Consider the following 26,182-nt stretch of genomic DNA (forward strand, 5'->3'; position numbering starts at 1 on the left):
CTTGTCTCCTAAATACAGTTAAGGAAAGAAAATCGCTTGAATGTAATTTCCTGCAAAATTTCATGAATCTCACATGTCCTCTGTCTTTTCCTGGTTCAATACAACATTCTGTCTAGCTTTAAGTAATTGATACAAAGAGTCCTTGCAGCCTGCAGTTACCCATTAACTCCTTGGTACCGCATCACAGAGAAAGACTGCATATGTCTGAACTTCATCCTAATTTAATAAGGAAAGAAATTTAGTCATTGTCTAGTCCTGAACTTTACTCATTGCAGTATTTACAAGACAGACTTCCATGCAGTAGGCTTAAAACAAAACACAGATCAGCTTTGTCTTTCATTACCTACATGTTTAATGACTGTTTGTGGACTTACAAAAATATTAATGTTATACAGTTTCTATTAATCAACAATTAGAATTAGGAACACGTAAGGACTCCTGATTTTCTTTGAGAAGATCTGGTTTCTGCACATATAGACAAGCAAATCACCAGTTTATTTGGACATATTAGTATTGCTACCCTTAAAACTGTTTTTTGTTTGGTTTCCTTTTAATAAAATACTTAATTCTTCCATTACTCAGTAGAGGAACTCCTGCTGATAGTGATCAGGACACATTTCAGAAGTTTGAGTACATAGCCAACTTTAAATCATAGCTCCTCTGAATATTCTCAAGATAGTAAATTAGTATAGTATACATGTCCAAGCATCTTCCAGCCAGAATTACAACTTGCTGGAGTTCAGGGACTTTTAAGAAAAATATTAATCAATACTTCTAGAATATCTGACTTGGCAAAATAAAAGTCTTTACAAAGGCTGACAAATTTCTGATCTTGCTGATGGAGCAAGCAAAAATGCTAATTGGGAGTTTCCTCATTACCTTCCAACATCTACTGAATTGTTAAGACATGATTAATTAAATCTTCTTTTCCATGCAGTTCCAATGAAGGCACAAGTATTTCCAGCTATATGAAGAATTTATGTGCACTGGAACACATAGAAAGTTATTTGTAAGGCTCCAGCTTTACTAAAAAAAAATGACAACCTTATTTTTTTCTGGAACTCTTGCATTGATGTAAAACAATTAATTCACTAGGCCAAAGCATGATAATGTTTTCCAGTTATAGCAGCCCTACACTCCCACCTCTGCAAAGTAAAAAACAACAAAAGAAATCAGCTGCTCACATCCCTTTTCCATACACATTTGTTTGCTCTATCATTCAGCCCTGAGCCCTTGCAGACAGACAAGGGAAGAGACAAATGGCAAGTGTGCTCCCAAGAGCATTTGGTGACACTACACCAGGAGGGTCCCAGAAAAGACCTATCTCCTCTCCCCAGCCACAAAGCAAACACCCCAGACTTCAACCAGCATAAAAAAAGTATCATCCAGATCCATGGTCATGGCCAAAAACATTCGTCAAAGCCAACACTGTTTCACTTATTTGGGCTTCTCATCAAGTCCAAGTACTGTTTTTACGCATCACACATAATGCCTAAAATAGGGGCACTCCTGAAAGGATTGTAGCGTACGCAGCACACACAATGTGCTGCAGTTTATTTTCATAGCACAAAAAGGCAGGCATAACCTGTATCAATGACTTTCAGCCAGCTCTTAAAAATGTTAATTTAAAAAACAGATTTGAGTTAGAAAGGTAGAGTAAATGTGCCTGAAATCATCTGAGGATCTGTCCCAGCAAAGCTGGTACTCAGTCCCTGCCAGCCCGAAGTTGAAGCAGAAACTTCAATCTGCTTATCAGTGTGAATTATCTCTCCTCAGATTTATTTGTTCTACTACACCACCAGCACATCTGCAGATGCAATAGTATTGCTTTTTTTACATCCCACAATATTTGCAGTATGTTTTGTTTAATGGAAAATTCAAGGGAAAAAAAAATAAGAGGAGAGCATGCAAGCACATTGGATTAATTACTCCCTTTTAGAAATGCCCCCATTCTTCAACATCAAAGTCAAAATTTTGTTGGTTAGGACACCTTCTTAGGGCAAGCATGCAGAACACAGTCCAGTGGCTGTCTGTTAAAATGCAACACGCAAAGAAATCTTTTAGTGTGGTCCTTTCTCTGATGTGCTTGGCTACCTCTCCAGCCTGAATTTTCAAGTTTTCTCTTGACTTTTCTAGTTCAGAGGTTGAAGTAAGTATCTAAATCAATATTTTTATTTAATTAGAAAGAAGACTGCTGACCAAAACATCAAGCAGAATGCCACAGATTAACAATGGATGAAATGAAAAAGCAGAAATCCATTAAAATACTTTTGAATTAATTTGCCTTTCTACCTTTATGTAAAATTACCCTCTGGGCTTCATTTGAGAGAATTTTGGGTCTCTGAAAAAACTTAATGCATCAATTCAGTCTTTATAAGCCTAGGTGGTGGGAAATAAATATTTGAAATAAACAAGCTGTTAGGACAAGTACGTTCTCCAGTTATTAAAAGACTGGAAGCCACATATGTAAATAGCTGCAATCACATATGTAAATAGCTGCAATCAACTACCTCACAATGCTATTCTTCTAAGAGTAGCTGTATGCTTGTAACTTCATATTCTCCTTATATGTAATACTACTGTTGAGTCGAAGCCCTTTCTAATTTTACAAATAAAAATATTAACGTGGGATTTACACTTCTCTCAGTATCTTTCCAGTCAACATTTTCAGGTATCTTTATGCACTACAGAATTTAGTGTGTAGTTTCTTACTCGTGGGTATTAGGAAGTCTATAGAGACACTTGTCCATATACATCCTGATCTTTTGTCTACCAGGATGAGCAAAGCTGGACACGTTTTCACAAACACTGCAGAGTTGACTTCAAGTAATCAAAAGCGAAGAAATCTTCACAGCAATGCAAGGGTGATGCTGACCAACTCCTGTCAAGAAGACAAGGATACATACCTTGCTGAACAATGGCACTTTATTCTCTAGGCAGAATGGAAAGTTTACTTGATCTTCCTCCAACATGTCACTGGAAATAAAAGTTCCCTTCAAACTGTTTCAAGAACAGATGCCATTTCCTTGAACTGTCTGAAGAAGTTCTAAAAAGCAAGAATTGGGACAAATTTCAGTTACTTGAAGAAAAGCTCGAACTGTAGTTCAAACTAGTGTGTTTGACAAAAAACACTGTCCATATTTCTCTCTTTCAATGTACAGCCTGAACTGCAAGTTTCTTCTTTTCTTTCTGTGGGCTGGTTGCCATTTGAACACATTAACTATGAAACCTATAAAAGTGATGCCTTATTAGCATGGGCTTGCCTGTTAATAGAAAAAGATGCTACAAAAGAAAAAATTAAAATTAGCTCTTGTGCCATAAAAAATAGAATTAAAAAAAAAACTCTCACACAAATGTTTCTACTCCCAGCTGAAATAATTCAGACTTCTCAGATGTAGCATTTATTTCCTGAAGTAGCTGAACAACAAATTGAACAGGCTTCAACCAGAATAAATACATTTTACAACACACAAGGTTTCAGAATAGCCTTCCCAAATTTCTGCCAATCAAATTCCAAGGATCTACTTAAGTTTGTATGATATTCTAGGTGATGTATTGACCCTTTAAACAGGAATGACAATACGAGGGTGATGTTTATGCAGAATTGAAGTTAAATAAATTCATAGATGGAGACATAGCAATTAAGAGTCAGTGGTGATAAAGCAGACTGATCTCCATTCCTAATCATTAGCAAGTGTTAAGCTTAAGCTAAGTTTTAGATTTTGAGGCTGGGGAACAATTCCGTAGATCAAAAACACTCTATGAACTTTTAATATGGTAGAATGATAGCTGGCAAGCTCTGAAAGATTTTAAGTCTTTGGCTGTTAATTATTTGCAAGAGAAATTATCAATTACTGTTAAATTAACATTTTCAGCTGAGGTAGAACTAATTACTATGAAGTAAGTATTCTGTGTTTTAAATAGTTGTTTAATGCTTCCTGTTTGCATGAATGTACAAGTAAACAAGCAGCACAAACATATGCATCAGGGTATACAGCTGACCCTCACAACAATGGCACTGTTGTTTTTAGGAGACTGAACATTCAAGTAACACGACAGACCTTGAACTGTGGGATCGTCATTTCAAAAGATTTGTCTGTTATTTGTCCTGAAGGGTCTGCCACTGTTAGTGTCACTGTGACATACGGGTACTTCAGAGACCTGCAGGTGTCAGAGCTCATCGCAACTCCCAGTTTCCATTTCATATCTACAAACTACAAAGATGAAAATTATTGGAAATAGTGTCACAGACAGATCTACCCTCTCATTGCTATTCACTTGGAGGGATAGTTCATAGACAATACAGGACATCTAGAGATCTTATCTAAATGGAAAACAAACATAAACATCCAGGTATTACTGTGACTACAAATCATCTGCCCTTCCTTTTAATGGTGAATAAATAACTTATTTAATAAGTTATTTCACTTTATCTGTTTTCCTTATTCAAGTACAATCAACAGGCAAGTACACTCTTCTTAAAATTCTAGTAAGAGGAGCTTAAGCCACAGAGTTCACCTAGCTTGTATATTATGCTTGCAGGTTTTTGTCATGTTTTCTTTTTTTTAGAAGTTTTTAAGTCTAAACCAAATAATTCAGAATAGCAAGAACAGAGAAAAATTATGTAATTTCATAACTACATTTTAGATAAATTAAAGTACATAACAGATACATTTCAGACAAGCAAGTTATAATTTTTAGCCTTTCATGAAGAGCTTTTACAAGTTTATATCATGCCTCAGAAAAAGATTGTCCTTTCCTAATTCTATACTCTTCCAAACTCAGAAAAAAAAAACTTAAAATGTAAACAGATTGCTACTTTTTCAAGGAAAAAGGAAATGCTGGAAACTGACAGAAAATATCTTTAAAAATAATCTTAAAATTTAAGGGAGACAAAGAATGTGCTGAGGAGGGAGACAAAGGAAGTCAAGTGCTGGTGTTAACAACTTACACTTAAAACAGATTTACATTATGAGCCAATTCAACAGTCTGCCAGACTGACTGCCTCTTCCCTAAGAGTACTACAAAACATGAATTTTTAAAAAGGTAGAAAATGTGACTTTATTATCCAAACAATGATATTAGAAAACTCTTTAGCATGTAGACAACCTTTATTGTATATGCTGCTTTATCTGGGTAGGTATTTGGTAACACATAAATGTGCACAGAGGTAGGAAAGCTTTCAGCAGCCTATCTACCACTGCCTGCCTGACAACACAATACAACACACACAGTGAGACACTGACATTTCTGAAATGTTCACCATTAGCTCAGCTGCACTTTGTCCTTTAGTTACCTGCCCCACTGCGGCTGTATTTCTTGCATCTTCTGGCACAGCAATGGCTTTGCCCTGCTCGTTCCACACGTGACGAATAACTTGAACTGCATGTTTTGGCAGTGTGTTGATGCCACTGCCCAAGGTGGTGACAAGTTCTTCTGTAGAGAGGTTGTTTCTGGCTGCTGTGCTATAACAGATACATCCGGAGACCACTGCATGAATTTAATTCTCCACCAGTTTAATACAATGCCTCATTTCACCCCAAAGAGACAGCTTTTATTTCTACTTTACATGTACTTTAAAACAATTCAGTAGTCCGTGATTACTTTCTTTTTTTTTGGAATATTACTGATCTTTTATATCCATGTGCAAAAAACAACATGACCTTAATATGTCTTAATATGCAGAGGCCTAGCTTCGCTGGGCTCGCACAACATCCAACATCAAGACAAAAACAGTCACAGCTTCCAAGTGCTGTAGCAACTGGAAGAAGGCTGAAGTCAGAGAGGGGTGTGTGTAGAGCAGTTAAACAGATCGCTATTTTAGAAAGAACTCAATTAAACACTCAGCAGGTGGAATTGAAGTACCACCATAAGTAAGGACGTCTAGGCCACGGTATAATGGTTACTAACGGAAGTCAAATGATGCCAAAATTCAATTGAAAAGGCAGCCAAGTTCAAAAGAAAATTGCCACTTGATTTCCTCTACAGAAGTAAGTAAACAAAAAATCCTACTCTATGTTTGCTCATGCAGCTTCACTCCTCTTAAAGAGGCAATAATACAAGAGAAAGTGAGTTGGTCCTCCAAGTAGCATGGTTGAATATAACTCCAAATGTTCTATTTTACGGATGGAAAAGTAGTATTTTAAATTTCTACTCGTATATTTTCCTGAATTGTATTAATGTTACATAAAATGTTTAGATACTAGATATTAAAAGAACAAGCAAGATCTTGAAAATTTTATCTTTCTAAAAATGGAAAAATTTATCAACTAAAAATACTACCTAAAAACTCATGGCAGAATGCAATATTATAAACTCTGTATCCTTCAAAAAGGCACCAATGCTGTTTTCTGATCTCAAAGAAACAAGAAGTTTTTAAAACACACTTTTTCCAGGCAAAGGCCCAGCTGACTTAGCTTTAAAAGTGAGCTTAACTTCCTCTATCTTGCCACTAGTTCTAAAGCTTGCAGACAGCATCTCAGAATAATATCCTATTTGCACTTTTTAATGATAAAATGTGATACTATATATTAAGTAACTACACTTTTTAATGACACAAAGTAAGCCCAGATGTTTTCTGTGTACTGAGACTTACAAACTTTTGCCCTTTTCCCAAATCAGTTCATTTTATACTGACATTTGACACAACTTTTCAATACCACCATTAAGTTGTGATGGAGGAATAAAGAAATACTGCAAAGTAAATTATTTTGTGCTTACCTAAATAGAAATGAAAGAGTGTTAGCTACTTTTGCCAGGTCACCAATATTAATGTCAACCCCCGATGTTTGAATTCTCTAGAAAGAGAATGTTCAAATAATTACAAATAATAAGTTATGCATTAGTGAAAGCATCTTTGTATATACAAACACACAAGAAACCCCACATCAAGTTGGGAATTCTATCCTTAACAGTAGATACAGCTACTATTCTTGTCACAAGGGCTGGTGTGCCAACTTACCTGACACAATTCAGCTGTATTTACACCTGGGATCTTATGGTTCAGATGTTGAATTATTTGTTCACACTGTGAAAAAACCATGTTTGAAGACATTGTTGATACAAAAATGGACAAAAAGAGTGAAGAATGCAGAGAAAAGATTGAAGTAATTGAAATGACTGATTTTAAAATTCCATCTAAGCCAAGGAAAGAAAACAAAACAAATCAAGACTTTAGTTTCTACCTCACTATTGCTAATTAACACACCAGTTTCATATTAACTGCTCAAGCACCCCCTACAGTAAACAGGCCAAATATTTTTTAGACCAGTTACCTTGATATATCATTTAAACGGACAAAAAAAGATTTTTATAAGTCTTCTGTGATAAAAACATACATTTAAATCAAACCATTGCTCTTAGTGGGACTGCCCTGTTTTATGAGTCAAGTCAAGGTACCTTATAGCTAAGGCTCCCTTTGCATCACACAGAAACCAAAAGAGCTTAAAAAGAAGGCTTCCTGGAGTGCTAGAAGCCCTTCCCCACCCCATTTATCGCCCTACTTACCAGCTCTGCAAAAAAGTCTTGAGGTATTAAAAGAATCTTATCTGCTGCACCACCACCATCTGAAAAACAACAGCGATCAGACGCAAATACCGAAATGAAGAGTTACAGTAACAAATCAAATCTTTCTCTGAAAAATGCCTAGGCCGTCTCGCGTGCATTTACCGTCATTTAACTCAGCTGCTGTTAACGCACACGCTCCTGAAGAAGCCCCGGCTGCCCGAGCCCCCCGCCCCCTGCCCGCGGTGCCCCCGCGGTGCCCCCGCCTCACCCAGCGCGCCCGCGGAGCCCGCGGAGCCCGCGGAGCCAGCGGCCATGGCGCCGCGCGCCCGCCGAGCCGCGGCTTCCGCCACACGGCGCTCGCCGCGCTGATTGGCTCCGAGCGCCCCCAGAGCGAGGCAGCGGCAGCGGCGCCACGCTGATTGGCTGCACGCGCTCCTCCCGCCCCGCCGCCGCCGCCGCCGCCGCCGCTGCCGCCCTCATGGAGCGGAATGCGGGACCGGCCTCGGGAGCCTCGGCAAGGGCGGAGCCGCCCCGGAGCGACGCACGCTCGGTTGGCGCAGCCACTTGTTCGCCGAGAGTGGTCTGCTGACAGGGTTTTCTTGGCGCTCGTTGTCAAAGGCTCACGTACGCAAATCATAGAACCATAGAACGCTAAGGGGTTGGAAGTGGCCCTAGAGATCATCCAGCCCCAATCCCCTGCCATGGGCAGGGACACCTCCCACTAGACCAGGTTGTCCCATCCAGCCTGATCTCGAGCACATCACGGATGGGACATCTGCAAGCTCTCTGGGTAACGCATTGCAGTGCCTCACCACCTTCGCAGTAAAGAATTTCTTCCTAATATCTAACCTAAATTTCCCCACTTTCAGTTTGTACCCACCCATTCCCCCTTGCCCTGTCACTACATTTCCTGACGAAGAGCCCCTCTCCGGCTTCTTTGTAGGTGCCTTTCAGACGCTGGAAGGTTGCCATGAGGCTTCCACACGACCTTTTGTTCTCCGGGCTGAACAGCTCCAGTTCTCAGCTTGTCTTCGCAGGGGAGCTGATGCCTGTTGGGTGTGCGTGTTCCGCAGATGGTGACTTGGTACCGAATGACTGTGCCTTGTACGGATGGACTGTGGAATCAGCCCATACGCCTTCAAATAAACTGTGCGGTTTGGGGGCCACTTGTGTGGGTAAACTTCAGCTTTATGGGGAAACAACCACCTTTTGTAAAACTACAAACAAACAAACTCAAACTACAAACTACAAACTCTGTTCAGTAAGCATTTCAAACTGATATTAATTAAGTTTGAACTGTGGCTGGAGTATTAAGGCAACACTGACACTTCAGCAGTTTCACTTGTCAAAATAATATTTTTACACTTCTCTAGTATCAGTTTTACCTTTGCTTTTAATTTTTTAAATATATATAGAGACAATAATGTTATAATCTCAGTAGATCTATTCTGAGACTGTGACAATAGTAAAACATAACTCGTCCCACAGTAGGGCAAACTCAATCTATGTATTTTCAGTAAGTGTTAATGAAAGAATTGATGCCTATATAACTTATATCAGCTATGTTATAAACGCCAATCACTTGGTTTTTAAAATTTTAAAAGTTTAATAATAATAAAATGGTTATAAAAATAGTAATACAATTAGAGTAATGAAAATTTAGAGTTAGGACAATTACAAGACAATCAAAAGCAAAGAATTATGGACGTCCGGATGCTCTCGGGCACTTAAGCCCAATAAGCATGCCTTGTGAACAAAGGAATAATCTTTAAAAGCAGTAGCCTGTTGCATATTCATACATCTCATACATGATGCATAAATTCCTTGCAAATTAAGAACTTTTCTGGTTTTTGTCAACTTCTTCCCCTTAATCCTGGTGGTTCCATAAAGACGGAGAGAAGGTGGAAGAATGTTTGTCTTTTCCGATAAGGAGGCAGTAATTCTTTATGGGCCCCCATCATTGTCATCTCTGTGTGAAGAGTTTCTTCATTATCTCATCTCTTGCTTGAGCTAGTAAAAAAAAAACCCCACATACATAGGTTCTATTTTAACTACAAAACTACATTTACCATACTATTAAAATGTTAATACAGCACTTCTAATCAATATAACATAATACATATAGTTTCAATTTAATATTTGCGAAAAGCCAATCATAAAATATGCATTTTTCACAAGCTACAAGGTGCTTATATAGCTTGAGTTATAAGATATCAATATAACCTAAATCATGACTTTTTGTATATCAATATAACCTGATATATCTATATAACCTGATATATCTATATAGCCTAAATCATGACTTTTAATATATCTATATATTCTGATATATATATATATAACCTGAATTATAGCTTTTCTTTACAATGTAATGGCTAGTATATGGTTAACTAGTTGCTTAATGCTGAATACACAAAAAGAGAAGAAAAAACTCACCAGGTGGATAGCTTTAGAGACGGATAAATATAGTACTAATGAAAAACTGGCAAGTGCAAAGCCAATTAGCCACAAAACAAAGAATTTAGGCTGGTTAAGACCAGACAGACCAAGGAACACCATTAACTGTGCATGCTATAAAGACAAAGTTGAAAAGTTCAGATGTGAAGAAGACCTTGGAAGCCTTCATCAAAGACCCCTGATGACCCCCAAATTGGGAAGACACAAGTGCAGTGCAAAAGAACGATCTAATAACCATGAAATCATACTGTGTGAATTAGTTCTGGCATGTGTGTGATGATGCTGGAGTGACACAGTGACACTAAGCAACACTTACTGTATAAATATACCACAGCACTTGACAAAGGTGGGTGAGTTAGGTGGAGAAATCCCCCTTACCACCAGCGCTGCAACAAACAAATACCTGCTCTGTAGGCATCGGTCTGTGGGGATTTATTTCCAGCCTATCTTTCAGGCATCAGAATCTGTAATATATTTCAGGGAAAGACTAATCATTATGGAACATGGGGTGTTTTTATGAGCTTTATACATTTATGACCTGTCTGATCTTGGCCTCTCCCTTCTGAAATATCTAATTAAGTGTGCAAATGATTTTGAGTAGTCTATGTTTTTATGACCTCATGGTTGTCAAAATACTGGCAATGTATGCATCACTGAGATGTGTCTCTGATGCTGAGGACTTAACAATCCCTTTGTTCTCAACTTACCTAACTCTGATACCTACGTTATTATCTAGAGAACTTTACATATTATTTTCTATTACAATTTCATTAAGTCTCTCAGAAGTGCCCTTAGCACTATGACTAATATCCATTATGGTACTTTTCTTTCTTACTTTCTTTCTCCAACATGTGAAGATGGGAGCTGAAGTTTAATATCTTGGTGGTTTGGTAATTACAAAATCATTTGCTGAAATTTTAAAATATTTTGGGTTTATCTTCATAGGCAAATAAATGTGCATTAAATTTTAAAATTTGGAACAGAAGGTGGTGAAATATGAATGTATTTTGGCTTGTCTGCCTATCTGTGGAAAAGAGGCTGACTCCAACCTGTCTACAGTCTCTTTCCAAATAGCTGTAGAGAGGATAAGGTCCCCCCCAAGCCTCCTTTTTTTCCAGGTTAAGCAACCCCAGCTCCCTCAGCTGTGCCTCATAGGACGTGCTCTCCAGACCCTTCACCAGCTTTGTTGCCCTTCTCTGGATTCGCTCCAGCACCGCTGAACTGCAGATTCCAGAACAGACACAGTACTGGAGGTGTGCTCTCACCAATGCCATGATGTGTTCCTTTATTTTTAGCCTTTCTGAAATAACTTGAAAGACGGCATAACACTAAAGGCACACCTGGTATGTGTACATATATAAAATGTAATCACACTGTATATGCTATGTATGAATTAGATTGTGCTGCATCTTAGCCAAAAGGCCAAGAAATGCCATGTTTAAAGGTCCCTAGATGGGAAGTATGATGGGATTTGTAGCTATAGAAGATAAATGTTGTTTTTAATTGTGTTTAACACATCTTGCAGTAATTTTAAGCAAGACATATGGGGACCTCACCAACCAAGTCCTTCCTGCTACACTGAGGTCTTCTCAGGCAAGATGAAGCCAGGAAGCAGGCACCCATCTTTTCTCTCTGGCAATCAGTGCCAGGACCCGTGGGAACGGCCTGAAGTTGTGTCAGGGGAGGTTTAGGTTAGATAACACAAAAAGTTTCTTCATCCAGGGGGAGTTTGGACACTGGAAGAGGCTCCGCAGGGAAGTGGTCACAGCACCAGCCTGGCAGTGTTCAAGAATCGTTTGGACAATACTCTCAGGCACATGGTGTGACTCTTGGGGACGTCCTGTGCAGGGCCGGGAGCTGGACTCCGTGATCCCAGCGGGTCGTTCCAGCTCAGAATATTCTGAGGAGTGGGAGTAATTTACTGCCACTGCTGCTCAGCAGTTGCTCTGACTCCCTTTGTCCCGCCTCGCCTCGCGGCCTGCCCCGTCCCCCGCGAGCGTTATTTCGCTGAGCGCTGCCCATGCCTTCCCGCCGCGCTTCAGCTTAGCTGCTGGAGGCCGCTTCGGCGGGGCCGGTGCCGGAGCGCTTGGCGGGCTCTCCCCGCGGCTCCGCCTGATCGGCTCCAGCCCCGCCGTGCCCCGACACCGAGCGGCCGCGGCCGCGCCCCCCGGCGGCTGCGGCGCGCCCCGCAGGCCCCGGCGGCGGCGCGGCAGAGGAACCCCCCGTTGCCCCGCTGGGAGAGTCCATTGCCGGGGGAGCCAAGAGGGCGGGGAGAGGGGAATCTCCCAGGTCTCGCCGTCCGCAGAACTCCGGGGACAGACGGCGGGCACCGCCGGGCGCGCCGCCTCGGCCATCTGTGCGAAGCGGCGCGGCGGTGCGGGCGGGCGCTGGGCGGGGGTTTCCTCGTTCGCCCGCCCCCCCTGCGAGGCGCGGCGCGGTGACGCGGCCCCGGGTCAGGGCTGAGGCGCGGCGGCACCGAGAGGCGCTGTCAGAGCCGCGCGAGAGGGTCCGCCCAGCTCCGCACCGGGATCCGCTGCCATGGAGCCCCATCGCTGGCTGCCCCTGGAGGCCAACCCCGACGTGAGTGCCCGGCCTGGGCGGTGGGGCGCCGCGTGTGCGCGGGGGCTGCCCGCCCGACAGCCTGCCTGCTGTGGGGCTGGCGGGAGGATGGCAGAGGGCTGCGGGCAGCGCCGGACCTCATCGCCTCTTAAGGGGTGGCTGGTAGTGCTAGGAATGGAGGAAGGTCTTATCCCGTGGATTCGACTGGGTCTTAACTACCTTCTGTTTTCTGCTTTCTTTTCAGGTCACGAATCAGGTAAGAAGCTTTTATTTGAGGTAACCTTTAGTCTCTGCAGCTTTGGGCCCATCTCCTCTCGTTTTCGTGTAGTAAAGGTTCCTTGTCCAAGGAGAGTGCCCCCTTCCTTCACCACGCGTGTCTGCGCTCAGTCGTCTCATGTCGGACCGTACTGGAACCTCTCCCGTAAAAATACTATATGAAAGAAAAACGAACAGTAAAAAGATAATAGTTGTGGCCTGGCTATTACTGTAACGAAATCTCTAGTGTTTTTCAAGGTGGGTTTTAATTCATTAATTAGTGGTTAAAACATTAATTTATATTTAATATGTGCCAGGTGTGGACCTGTACACGATGGCTTTGGGCACATATGGATCTGCTTGCATCTCTATGTTGTAGTCTCATTCTTCTTTGGCTGACCATAAAAAATAATGTAATTTTACCATATTTGCACTTTTCGACTTGTTAATGACAATATGTGCATGATTGGTTGTTGCTGTTTTTGTTAGTGTGGTAGAACCCACGCTAGAGAAAGGAAGCTTGTTCTAGTACACAAAACAATGCTCCCACTAAATAAGCTCTAGCAGAAAGGAAATCGCACATAATCTAACCCTGCATCATGTTCTCAGTGACAATTTTGAGCATAGCATTAATGGTCAGTTGTTGATTTCAGCAGACTTGTTGATAATGTTAAAGATGGTGTTTAAGCCAAAGGGCTCTGAAACTTCGAGCAGCAAAATTGTATATTGAACCATTTCAACAACTGTATTGTTGAAATATTTTGGAAACTGAATTTCTGTGTGTGAACAATGTTTTGTTTGGGTTTTTTGTTGTGGTTGCTGTAATATACAAGCTACAGGAGAGTGAAGGGTTATTTGACGCTGGGTCATTTTGTGCTTTATATTTTCCTAGGGCAAATAATTTTACAATTCTTACAGCATTGCTGCTGTGGAGCTATTTGAGAAGTCTATAATCCCAGTCTCCTGAGTTAAAATTGACAACCTTTCTTGGGGGCCCATCTTGAACACGTGCTATAGTTTCCTTTTTTTTTTTTTTTTATTTTTTTTATTTTTGAAATTCAGAGACTAAATTCCAGTTTGGAAGAAAATAAATGAATAAATAATGTGTAAGAATTTCCAATTATCTAACTTTTCCTTCTGACTTTCTAGATGGTGAGATGAGCTCGTCATGGTACAAATTAAGACCACCTTTAAAGTAGAAATTGAGGGGAAAAAAATAGTGACTTTTTTGATCTGAAGTATCTTGTATCCCTATGTGTTTTATGTTGTTTGGAGAAAATCCTACAGGAGTGTCAAATGTACAATTTTAGGTATGTTTAAAATCCATCTCTTATGCCCATTGGTTTTGCATTGGTGATGGATGTAGCAGTGTAGATGGTCATGGATAACAGGAATTTGTACTCTACAAGGATTTTCTTGTTACTGTTTCTGTGTAGAAAAGGCCACTTGAAACCAATTACACTTCCTCCTTTGCTACCAGTCTTGACTGAGCAGGGATTGTTATTATCTAGGCTGAGAGATGTATATTAAAAAAAAAAAGCTGGGTGTTGAATATGAATGCACCTTGCATTATTAATTGTTGTTCTTTTAATCTCATCAGTACAGTGGTGAACTGTGTAGCAACAGGGTTGTTAGTCATAAGTTATTCATATCCTGCTTGTGTTTAAAACAACAATAATAGTAATTTGAAATTCTAATTAAGTTGCTAACTAATTTTTGGAAAATCCTGTTGAGTTAATTGCAAGGATGGGCATTTCTTGTAGTACTCTGTAGTGTGCTCTGTAAAATATTCAGAAGTCTTTAGCGTTAGTAAACCCCAATGGTGTGTCTCTACAAACTAATATTTTTGTCTGGTAGTCATTTAATACATATATTTGGACAGACATCTAGCCAAGTGTTTCTTCTTGGGGTTTGTTTGTTTTTTGTTATTCAGCTTGTTTTAGTTGAGTGTTACACTATCCCTAATGCATACTATTTTTGTTAGTGTTAAAGTTATTGCTAGGTGTGGTAGTGAAGTCTTAAACCAAAAAAACAAAATTCCAGTGACATGTGAGATGCATAGATTCTTATTGTTAGATTGTAATTAGAATTATCATCAAGAGCTTACGCTGTTTTGATTATTTCACCAATCATTTTATTCCCCCTATTAAGAGTAACTAGTAAGGAAGTGTACTAAATGCAGGTTCCTTTGCTTTTAGTATGTTCTTACAATACTGTGTCTTCTCTGGTTTTGAAATATAGGCTGCAGTTTTGAGGCTTTCAGTCTTTGTGGTAGAAAGTCAGATGATAATGGGAAAAAAAGGGTATTTCTCAGTTAGAGATATGTGAAGTCTTTCAGAAATATCCCAGAAGTTTTTCTCTATCTGGAAACGTTTGTAATATAAGTCCAGGAATTTTTAAATCCTTAATCTACTGGTGGCTGAGGGTAAACAGGAATATTCTTTCTTAGCTTTAAAGATTTCTAGTGGCAGTGGAAATGTGCCACGTGTCTGTAGTGATGTTTTCAAGAGAGAAGACAGTCATTCAATGCAGCACACAGTGCTGGTTGTAATGAGTGAAGTCAGGAGTTAAATGTACCACACGGTGCTAAGTTACTGTCACATTACTTTTTTTTCTCCTTCACTTCTACAGTCTGACAGAATGAATTGTTGTCTACCTCTGATATAGAAAGAGTTGATGATTCAGCATTTACAAAGCTCCATTTTGTGTACAGTGATGACAGGGAATGGTTTCTTCTCTTTGACCTTCCTTTGGGGGGGCCTGACATGCCCAGCACTACCCTCCTTCCTGGGTATCTTATGGGATTTTCCAAGAGAAAGCAAGAAAATCATGTTTGTCAATTACCATATATATGATGTTTGTGTATCTTGTTCCTAATTTCTTCTGAAAAAAAAAAAAGAGACTGCATGTAAATTTTTTGGAGTGAAAAATTCAGAACACAAGCTGATTGTTCTTCCTCATAATGTTGCTTCAGTCTGGCTTGCAACCCACAATTGATTGTCTAGGTAGTGTAGATAAACAAAAAGTATGGGTGGATATTTTTCTTCATGTCCCACCTTTTTTCATTCTCTCTTCTCTTCATCTTATACATTCTAAGAAATATCCTTGCTTCCTGGATAAGGTAACATTTCTACTTATGCCTTCATTGTGTCCAGATAAGGGTAGAGTAATTGCCTGTATCTGATTATGAAGCTCAAGCACTGCCTTCAGAGTTCGACTGCTGAGTGTCGGCTGTGGCTTGAGTTTCTTTTACCCCATAGGGCTTAGTTGCTGGTTCTTAGTTACTTTCCAGCATTATTTGTAGATCTTTGATCCTACTTTTTGCGGGGGGGTTGGGGTTTTGAGTTTTTTAAGCCATTAAAGTATTGAGAGTCAGCTGCATAAAGAAAATTATTTTAGCTCGTGAGCACTGTTGACAGCTGTGACTTGAAAGTTACAGGGATGATAAAGCTCACAAAGCATAGAATAAATGGCAGAAACTGGATACAGCCAGTATTTATCCATTTATGGAACACCTCTCTTTAGGGTGTCACGCAAATACAGAGAAGAATTAAGTATCTTGGAAGTAGGCCTTAGTCTTCCTAAAAGGTCTTTTAATTTCGTGAACTCTGAAACAAACTATCCCACAAGCTTTCCTAAAGAAAAGCCGTAGTGATCAAAATAATTGAAAGTGCGGTGCGCTCAGTTCCTGAAGTGCATTGGGTGGTAGCGCTCGTAGATGAAGTACTGAGGTACTGTCTTGGTGTGAAAGGATGTTGGATGTGGAGAAACACAGATGTCCTTCTGAAATGCCTAGCTAAGCTCACTTTTTTTTTTTTCAGGTGAGGTGAGGGAGTGGAGTTTAACTCTTCTGTGGTAAGCAGAGGGAAAAATAGTGGAGATAGCGTACATGCTTGGAAAACAGCCTGTTATTAAACAGCCTGTTCTGTAAAGACAATATCCCAGAAAGTCTTCCACAGAGCTAGCAAAGGGGGAATGTTGAGCCTGTGATGATGTACAGCAAAGCATAAGCACAAGGATAAATATGAAGGAATTGTAGGTGACCATTGTGAGAGAACTTCCTGAATGGCTTCTACTTTAAAATACGTCCAACTATGTAACCCTCTTACTGAGTTTAAATAGGTAAGTATGTTGCACAGGGAAAATTGTAGCTTGTTTTGGGGTTTAGAGTACTATTTATGTGAATAGTCAAAAGATTCCCTTAGCTCAGTTTTTGTATGTTCTTCAGTAATTGAAAGCCAAGAAAACCATGTCTTTCATTCCTCTACTTGTACTTGCCACTTCGGTCTTTCTTATGATAATTTTTGCTCAGTTTCTTAGTTTTTGTTGTAAGGAAACCCTTACTGTCTTGAAGAACAAGTGGAAAACAAGTGACAGTTATTAGTGCATTATAAGTTATCTTGCTGCACTGAAATGCTGTTTTCCACTTTGACATTTTCCTTGCTTAAAGGACCAGCAGAGTCAGTAGAATCCAATGGTTGTTTCAGTAAACTGTAAAAAAATAAATGTGTATAACAGCTTATTTAGAAGAGTGGATTGATTCAGCTCATTCCTGTTATGAGTAACTTTTAAGATCATGGAAACAGGTCTGTTAAGTGTTTTTCACAGAATAACACAGTATTCTGTTTTGAATCAGTGTCTCAGTATCAACACCTCAGGACTCTGCTGGAAGCATTTTAAAGCTCTTGCTCACTGGTTTCAGAAGAAGCCTGGGTCAGCTGGTTTGTCCAGATTTCCGAGTGCTTTTTTTTTTGCATTGCTGCCTGTGGGATGCCCTACTTGAATATGTACGGCAGTGCTTGGGCATACTTAGTGTTAAATTTCAAAACTGTTTTATGGATATGTGAAAAAATATATACCTCTTATTTTGAAGAACGGGAACACTAACTGTGAATCAGTGTTGCTCTTTTAGACATCAAAGTAATGAACACAACTGGAAGCATAAGAATTTTGGGGATGTAAGTTTTCTCACGTTTTTGGAAAGAAATTTGCAATGGGCTGTATTCCTTGAATTTTATTATGGCATCCTGAAGTACAGAACCTAAAGATACTAAAGAATTTGTAATAAATTTTGATTTTCCCAAGGAAGTCTATTATAATGGGTCATCTCTTGTTTGAACAAGATCATACTGTGGCCATTCTAAGTGAGGCATAGTTGGTAAAGAAGAATAATGCATCTTATGTAAGTTCCAGCTATCTCTTTGCTCCTGGTGTGCCTTTTGACCTGCTGTACAGAACTAAAGTTTTTACAGCTGCTACATAGGACCGAAAAGATGCTGTCTCTAAAATGCACTGAAAAATTATTCCTTCATTTGAATTCTGTAAATGTCATGATGAAAGAATGAAGAAATATCCAGTAATGATCCAATGTAATGATCCAACAATAAAATATTGTTTAGGTGGTTCCCTTATTTCTGAAATAGACTTGGTTTTGTTACATGCTTCTAGAAATGATGTGTAAGGAATTAAAAGCAAAACATTGTGCATTTGTATTTTTACAAATATAGATATAGATTAATAAGAATAGGATACTTTAAGAAATTAATAATTTTCCCTTTCTTGATGATAATTCAATCAGTTACATTTTACTCAGTGCCTTACTACTATTTAGGAAAAAAATTACCTTCAATTCAATAAACTGCCAAAAATTCTTGTGCTTTAATTAAAAAGTTAGAAAATATCGATTGTCTTAATTGTTTTATTTATATATTGTCCTGCCAGTTTCCTAAAGCCATAGTAACACTTCATTTTTGCAGAGGAGAGTCTTAACTGTGGTTTCGTTGTGATATAGAGATGCTTTAATGCATTCAGCAGAAGTACAAGAAAATGTAGATGCTGTGGGTGTTTGGTTTATATTTGTGCTTAGAAGAGGATGGCAACAGTTGGTTCTTCTCACAGAAGCTCTCTTGACTTCTGCATCTGAGAGTCTGGAAATGTTTGTGTGTTTTGCCAGTTTTATGTTTTCATGGTTCCAACTTTTATATAAATACCACAGAAAAATGTGGAAAAATCCAGGTCTTGACTATAATGCCTTAGTATTTAAAATGTGACGTTCCTGAACTATTTGCAGAAGCTGTCCACCTTTAATTGCACTTAAATGTCAAGCTCCTATTTTGTTTTTGTCCTCACTTTGTTTTTACATGCAAGTGACAGTAGAAAAGCACATTGCTGCATAGACAATATTTCAGTAGTGCATTTACTACATAAATTTATAATAAATTTCACTCTCCTGTTGTGTTATCCCACTTAGCCATTCTGCATCTCCATAAACCTGATAGATCAAATCTTCCTACTGGCTCTGTAACTGTTGACAGAAGTAGGATTCTAAACTCGCATTACAGATAACTGCTCTGCTTTTTTCAATTGATAGGCTGAATTAGTGGTACCAGCTGTGAAAACAGAATGGCTTATACCACATGCTGCATAGGTAGAGTGCCTAGAAGTACCTATTGTAATGTTTTTGCTATTAACCAACATTTAGACATACAGATTTAGAATTTGTGATCATTTAGAATAGAATGAGTTAGGCTGGAAGGGGCTTTTGAGTTCTGCAGACCAACCATATTCTGTTAAAAACAAGTTGCTCAGCAACTTGTCAAGTTCTGAATTTCTCAAGACACAAACTCCACAGTCTCCTGGACAGTTTGTGCTAGTGTTTTACTATGTTTGTTATTTTTAAAATTTATTTTTAAATGCCTTCCGTATCAAGTTACATTTCCCTGTGTTTCAGCCTCTTGTTTCTTGCTGTTTTGCTGTGTGCTGCTGAGATGAGTCTGTCTCCCATCTTCTCTGTGCTCTCCCTTAGCTAGTTGTAAACAGTAGTTGTGAGGTGAGAAAGAAGGGCCTTCTGGAATACTGGGGCAAAAAGGACAAATTCATAGGAAGTGCAGATAAGGGTGAGGGTATAAAGTAGTTTCTAAAGTGGCTTATTGTTTACTAGTTAGCTGGACCAGTGAAAAAACATAAAGTATTTTTCAGCAAGGTCTTTTAAGACAGGAAGAAAAGAGACAACCAAAACCATGACAACAATCTGTAAAAATAAAGTTGTGAAAAAGTGAATACTAGATACAGATGTGGGGGGGGTTTTGTGCTGCTGTTATGCTCCTTTGTGAGCTCCTCTAAGACTACTGTAATATAGCCAAGTATTTTTCTTTTTTATAAGGTGAAAGCTCAAAGACCTATAAATTAAGAATTGTGGGCAGTGTGATAAGCAGTGTCTGAGAAAAAGACTCTGATACTCTCTTGTGCAGATCCATAGAAATATGAAGCTGCTATTTTATGTTATCTTGCATACACAGTATCAATAAGTTAAGAGAAAGTGAACAGCTGAAAATGAGTGAGCCCTCAAAGAACCCTAACTGTTCTTTGCAGTAGGTATTTGTGGAATAAAATTGCTTGGATAATCCCTAAATAACTGGAAAGGAAAACAGCAGAGATCTCTCACCTTTTTAGACAGTGACGTTGTCTAAAAAGCGTAGTGAAACTTCTTGCTGTCCTAAAAACAGGAATGACTTTGTCTTCTATTCCGACCATCTATTGTTCATCTGTTACCCATCTGTCACTCTCTTACACAGGGACTTAATTCTGCACAGTTTTTAAAATCTACTTAATAATTTTCCGAAGGATATTTCTATCTTTTTTTCCAGGCCTGAATGAAACCCTCTTGATGCACAGAGAGATATCTTCTTTGCTTATTTTCGGTTTATGATTCTACAGTAGAGTTAGTCTGGTTGTGTGTTAACATCGCTGCCTGTCGTACTAAGCCTATGCTCTTGCTGTTCTCTGTAGTACTGACCATCATTTCTCATTGTCACTCTCATTGGTTACTGGAAGTTAAAATTTCTCAGATTTGTAAAGTTTCTAGGTGGTATGGTAATGTGAGTAATGAAAGGTGCCCTTTATCAATGGAGTTTTAGTTCTGTTAAATTCTTAATTCAGGAGTTTGCGTAAACCATTCTTGGGTTTAGTTTAGCATTTTGGTGACTTTAGGTTTAAAGGGGTTGGTTTTATTTTTGTTATTTGGTTGTTTGGTTGCATGGTGATATTTTTTTCCCCAGTGGTGTAGGAAAGGACAAGAGAATCTAAACCACTTACTTGTCTAGTAACTTAATGTGATTCTTTATCATTGTCTTTTCTGTTTTGTGGGATCTTTTTCTAGGTGAGTTTTGTCTTTTTTATTTTTGGGTGTTTGTAGCCTTATTTCATGTAATATTGCAAAATATCAAATGATATTGGAATGGAAAATGGATTTTTTTTTTCAGTTATGTTACTTTTCCTGCAATAAAAATGATAGATTAATCACTGGATTAATAAGATAAGTACTGGAAGTACTTCTCTTATTAATTAATATTTTAATGCACCCATACATGTAGTCTCTTCTCTTTGGATTTTTTCTTTTTTTTTTTTTTTTTTTTGCTATTCACAAAGTGGTAATTATCTTCACAATATAGAAGGTTAGAATAGAAGTTCAAAATACACTGTCTTCTGTTTCATCAGTTACTAAATGCTTAACACTTCCCCTTTTCCTCTTGTTCATTCAAAAGTCTGTATATGCCACAGTGTACAGTTAGTTTTTTCATATAATTGTGAATGGTCACTGTGTGTGTATACTAGCAACAGTTCCTGAATTCAGTTAGGTTCTTCCAGACTGGCAATGAAAAGATTTCAGATTGTCTTTGACCATCTCTGTGGCTATTAAGTCTGCAACTGTTGTGATGCATAGTTTACTTGAGTACAAAAATATCCAATTAAAAAATGAGCATCCAATCTTCAAAATATATTACTCCATCACAGTTCAAAGGGATTTTTCTTGTAAAAGCTACACTTACTAAAGTGTGTATCTTTTGGTTTTGCTCCTAACGTCTCTTTGCTTGTAGGAGCTCCAATATGAGCACTGGTGCCAGGTATTCTGAAGTCATGGAGTCAAATAATACCATAAGTTTGTTCATATGTTCTCTGACTGATGGATCTGATGATTTCTAATTAACATGAATATTCAGTAAAAATAGATTCACAAAATCTTCTGTTTTGTGACAGAACATTTTTTAAATGGTTGAAATGCATTGATGCTTCAGTAAATAGTGCTGGGAGTGTTTCCACTTCCCTTCTGTAAAGACTGTCTAAATAAGTAAAATGTGGGGGTTTTGTGTGTGATTTATCCAGCCTTATTTAATAAAACATGTATCTCTTTTATTCTCCTTAAATTTTAAAAAGCTTGGGTTGTTTTAATGTATTTCACATCGTGGATACTCTGTTGTGCTTCTGAAAAGATGAGTGTTCTTGTTTAATATTATGCTTTTTTTTTTTCTTTTCCAGTTCCTGAAACAGTTGGGTATACACCCTGACTGGCAATTTGTCGATGTTTATGGTATGGAACCAGAACTGCTTAGCATGGTGCCAAGACCTGTATGTGCAGTACTACTTCTCTTTCCAATAACAGAAAAGGTAAATGTTTATTTAATAATCAGTTAATTGCTTTTGTCATAAATGAAATGGGAATGAAAGCTTAAATCTTGTACTTTGGTGTCATACTAGAATCAAGATAAGACTCAATCTTTATTCAAGAGACTTCTTCATTAAAAATAGCACAAAAAATGCTTCTTTCAGAACCTTCTTTTGATAACCCTGCATGTATATTTCTGATTTCAAATCAGAATGGGATGGGAAAAGCTAATTTAGAAGCACAGAGAAATATGCCTCTCACTTTTATATTACAGGCAATTTAAGGTATTTTTTATAATAAGCTCTGTGAAACGGCTCTATTTGCTAATTTTAGCAGAAAGCTCCAATAGCATAAGGAAAATAAGAAATAAGGTGTAGGACAATTTGCAACTCCTTTTTGAGTTTTTGTCCTGTTACAATGACAATCCTTCAGACTTAATCCACTTTCATTTTGGTCATCAGTATTGTTGTGGCTTTCACTTCCTGGACAGATGGGACATACTATTAAGATGAAAAATAATTTCTCCCCTGTCTTTCACTATGTTGGACTTTGCTTAAATCTTCAATGTGCTTATTTTGTGTCATCACATGCTTTTATGCAGTGTGATTCATATTGATCTTTCAATTTATAACAGTATTACATGATTGTGATAAGATCAGCCAAAAAGGTTGAAGTGAATCTGTCCACAATTCGTTCTTTTAATATGTCTCTCAAAAAGAATATGTAGCTAGTAAGGATAGATAACTTAACTATTGAAGCTTAACTTCTAAACAAGAGGTGTTTAAACAGACAGGAGTGATAGGTCAGTCTTCCAACACATTATGTCCTGTAAATCTCTGTATTCTCAGTTTCTCCAAAACAGCTATGCAGGCAGTACTTTTCAAGCTTAATTTCAGCCACCTTGATAGTTTTGAGCTTAATCAAACTTTTAACTCACCTGTCCTCAGGAAATGTCCTTTCTGTCACCTTTGAGGCATTGTTTTCTGTGTGCTGTCATTTCTGTCTGGCTGTTTGAGGTACAGATCTGACTGTCACTTTTCTTTTGACTCCCTACTTGTGCAAACCTTTTTTTGGATCATGCTATAGGAGCATTATCCCATGGGAAAGAACCTTGCTCTTGTTCCAGAAGGTGTATCTGATTTCATCCTAAAGAAACATATGACAAAACCAGAGAAACGACATTTGCTCTCTTGCATCAATCAGTCAAATCTGAGCACCAGCCAAGTGTTGAGCATGGTAATTCTTCTGAAACATCAGGGACACAAGTGTTTCTATCAACTGTTCAGCCTGGCTGTGTGAACGATGAATGTTTCATGGGAGCTCCCAATGTTCCAGAGCTTTTGTTGGTCAATGTGAACTCCACAAGACCCTTGAGCATTATTTTGTATTTCTAGGGTAGTTTTTCCCTCCTCAGCCTCCTTTTCAAAATCTCCTGTAAAATTACACTTTTATTTAATTTATGATTTATTTGTTTCTTGGCTGTGTCTACATTTATGAAAGTGCCTATTAGTTTTGCTGCCTTTGTAAACACTTTTCTCATGTCTGTCTGTTCTGTCTGGAAGTTCAGTGGTTTTGTAGTTCCTATATATCAGTTTCCTAGAACTTGCTTTTAGGGAAAGCTATTCTTGTTAGCATTCAGATAGTTTTAGGATTGTTGTACAATTTAAAGGTCAATGGCTTTCTTAGTCTGCATAGTATGTTGTAGACAAAGTGAATATTGTGGGTGTTGGCATTTTGGGCCTAATGAATTAATAGATCCAAATGAATCTAAATTATGGGATATAGCTTAGGTTAGGAGGAATCTGCTGAGATGATCTGGTCTATCCCTTGCGCAAAATTGTATATTTGGTATTCTCAGCACTTATTTTTTCACTTATATTTATTTTTTATGTGGATTTTATTTTGATTGGGAGGGAATAAATGCCAGCTGTATTGTTCACTGCTCTAGTCTGAACTTTTTGTCCAGTTAAACTCTACAAAATTTTTATCTCATTTAAGGCTATTGTTTGTTAGCTTGTAGATAAACCAAATTAAAATGGTTTAGAATGCTCTTATTATTACTTAGCCTATTTAGAACATTGGCACAACCTACAAAAGTGGAATATGGTGCTGGAAGGTTTTTGGTTTTTTTGTCACTGACAGTTAAGACAGCTCAAGGGAAGTTTCTCAGGAGTTTGCAGGAAGAGTTCCTTGGTAACATTCTGCAGTCTTACTTTTACTTTCATCATACTTGTTTAAAAAGCCCATCTACTTCAGAATTCTTTTTTTTTTCTTTGTCTGCAAAAGTACCTAGTAAAAGAGGCAAAGGGGGAAGCATTGACTGGAACATTTGTGGATTGATTTCTTTCTTTTTCTGTCTGAAATTAAAATTTAACAAGAGAAAATAAACAAAAACCTTAAACAAATCCAGTCAAAAACAAAAAGCCATAACAACCCCCCCCTCAAAAGAACCAACCAATCACAGCCAGCAACAAAAAATAAAAGCACAAAACCAACATACTATTGCACAGTATAACAGGTTTTAGTCAAATATCATCTTTATAAAACAAATACTTTAGATTGTTCAGTCAAAGCAAATTCTCTTTTTGCTACAGAATATAAAGGTTTACTTTATGAATATTGCTTCAGAAGGGCCTGTTTTGATGCCTTGGGTGTTATATAGATCTTACTTTATATTCCTGGGAAAAATGAAATGTAACAGTGGAATTTTTAAAGAATGCTTCATGATGATTAGTCACCTGAAGTATTATGGTTTTCTTGATAGCACTTTGACACCTCTGTCCTTAAAAAGCCTTTAGTTGCATTGAAGAGAGATGGTGACATGAACTCAGATCAAGGAAATACTTCAAAATTTTTTAAAGTTGTTTTAGATAACACATATTCAAAATGATGGTTTCAAGTGTGAAGGCACTGGGTTAAGAAACACTATAGAGCAGTTCAGGTAAGTTTACATATACTTATTTGACCACATGTGTTAAACATTTCAAATGGCAGCTGTTGTATTTTATAAATTGTTTTGTCTTGAATGATGTTATATTCATAATATTTGTGAAATAACTGCAACTATTTGTGTCTTTAACTTTCCTTTTAGTATGAAACCTTCAGAACAGAAGAAGAAGAGAGGATAAAAGCTACGGGACAAGATGTCAAATCATCAGTGTATTTCATGAAGCAGACCATTAACAATGCTTGTGGGACAATTGGGCTAATTCATGCTATTGCAAACAACAGAGATAAAATGAACTTTGGTAAGATTTTCTTGGTTCCGTTTTTGTTGGCTTTTCCCTTTTTTTCCTCAACTGTGGGAAGTCATGGAGGGAAGGGTATGTTTTGTACTATTCTCTCTAAATATAACCATTAATAAAGGCTGAAGGAGTGCATTTTTACCTATAATTACAAAATTATTATTTTATACTAATTTATGAACTAAAGCACTCGAAACATTGCAAAGTGCAGTCAGCCTTCTGTGTCTTAAAAATATTGTGCTTTTCTATCTCCAGATCTTTTGTTGGATTCTGAAAGCTGTGAATGAAGTTGGAATTAAAACATGACACTAATTATGTCTTTTAAATTTTTTTTTAAGAAACTAATTCTTCACTGAAAAAGTTCCTAGAAGATTCATTATCTATGACTCCTGAAGAGAGGGCCAAATACCTAGAAACATATGAAGTTAGTATCATGTGTTTTTACTTTTATTTAAAATGGTGTAAGAATTACTTGCATGAGCAGGTACTGTCCTTGGGGGTTGACTTGGTGAAGCAGCTAAACAAATTTGATTTTACAGTGAGCTTGTGATCAGGCAGTTGCTACAAAGGAAACTCTGCTTTGGTATTTTAGAGTATTCCTGCCTGCCCATAGCTCAGTCAGCAGAACAGATTTTGTCAATGTTCTCATCCATATTAATTCCCTGGCTCAGTTTAAAATTACTTTGAAATTCATGGGAAATGTGTGCATAATCTTTTC

The 26,182-nt window shown here is 38.1% G+C and overlaps 2 protein-coding genes and 1 long non-coding RNA gene across 8 annotated transcripts in view; 1 reads left to right on the forward strand and 2 right to left on the reverse strand.

Moving 5' to 3' along the window:
- Nucleotides 1-335: 335 nt before the first annotated feature.
- Nucleotides 336-5,431, reverse strand: COMMD6 (COMM domain containing 6). Its single transcript, XM_068182372.1, has 3 exons — nt 5,297-5,431; nt 4,062-4,214; nt 336-3,046 (listed from the first exon to the last, which is right to left on the reverse strand). The coding sequence occupies exons 2-3, from the start codon at nt 4,203-4,205 to the stop codon at nt 2,996-2,998; spliced, it is 195 nt and encodes a 64-aa protein (XP_068038473.1). The 5' UTR covers nt 4,206-4,214; nt 5,297-5,431; the 3' UTR covers nt 336-2,995.
- A 1,530-nt stretch (nt 5,432-6,961) lies between these two features.
- On the reverse strand, nt 6,962-7,663 carry LOC137469535 (uncharacterized). Its single transcript, XR_010996573.1, has 2 exons — nt 7,507-7,663; nt 6,962-7,027 (listed from the first exon to the last, which is right to left on the reverse strand). It is a non-coding gene; the product is annotated as an uncharacterized lncRNA (long non-coding RNA).
- A 442-nt stretch (nt 7,664-8,105) lies between these two features.
- Nucleotides 8,106-26,182, forward strand: part of UCHL3 (ubiquitin C-terminal hydrolase L3) — a 45,681-nt gene continuing 27,604 nt past the window's right edge. For 2 of the 6 annotated variants that reach the window (XR_010996571.1, XM_068182330.1), the window contains exons 1-4: nt 12,689-12,798; nt 22,093-22,221; nt 25,311-25,467; nt 25,803-25,888. Coding sequence is in view for 5 of the 6 variants with exons in the window: in XM_068182330.1 (XP_068038431.1) it covers nt 12,697-12,798; nt 22,093-22,221; nt 25,311-25,467; nt 25,803-25,888 (474 nt within the window). In the remaining variant the exon portion in view is untranslated. Of the gene's footprint in view, nt 8,131-12,319; nt 12,544-12,688; nt 12,799-12,843; nt 13,036-22,092; nt 22,222-25,310; nt 25,468-25,802; nt 25,889-26,182 lie in introns of those variants that run through there. The other 4 variants (XM_068182331.1, XM_068182333.1, XM_068182329.1 and 1 more) reach the window with 4 other exon arrangements.

This window comes from Anomalospiza imberbis, chromosome 2, assembly GCF_031753505.1.
Source record: "Anomalospiza imberbis isolate Cuckoo-Finch-1a 21T00152 chromosome 2, ASM3175350v1, whole genome shotgun sequence".
In the NCBI taxonomy this organism is placed as follows: Eukaryota; Metazoa; Chordata; class Aves; order Passeriformes; family Viduidae; genus Anomalospiza; species Anomalospiza imberbis.

Bases quoted from the DNA above. Each gene is read 5' to 3' on its own strand.
- COMMD6 (XM_068182372.1), bottom strand. From the start codon at position 4,205: ATGAAATGGAAACTGGGAGTTGCGATGAGCTCTGACACCTGCAGGTCT. The intron at 3,047-4,061 runs GTCTGTCGTGTT...CTTGCTTTTTAG, and splicing joins TGACGATCCCACAGTTCAAG to AACTTCTTCAGACAGTTCAA.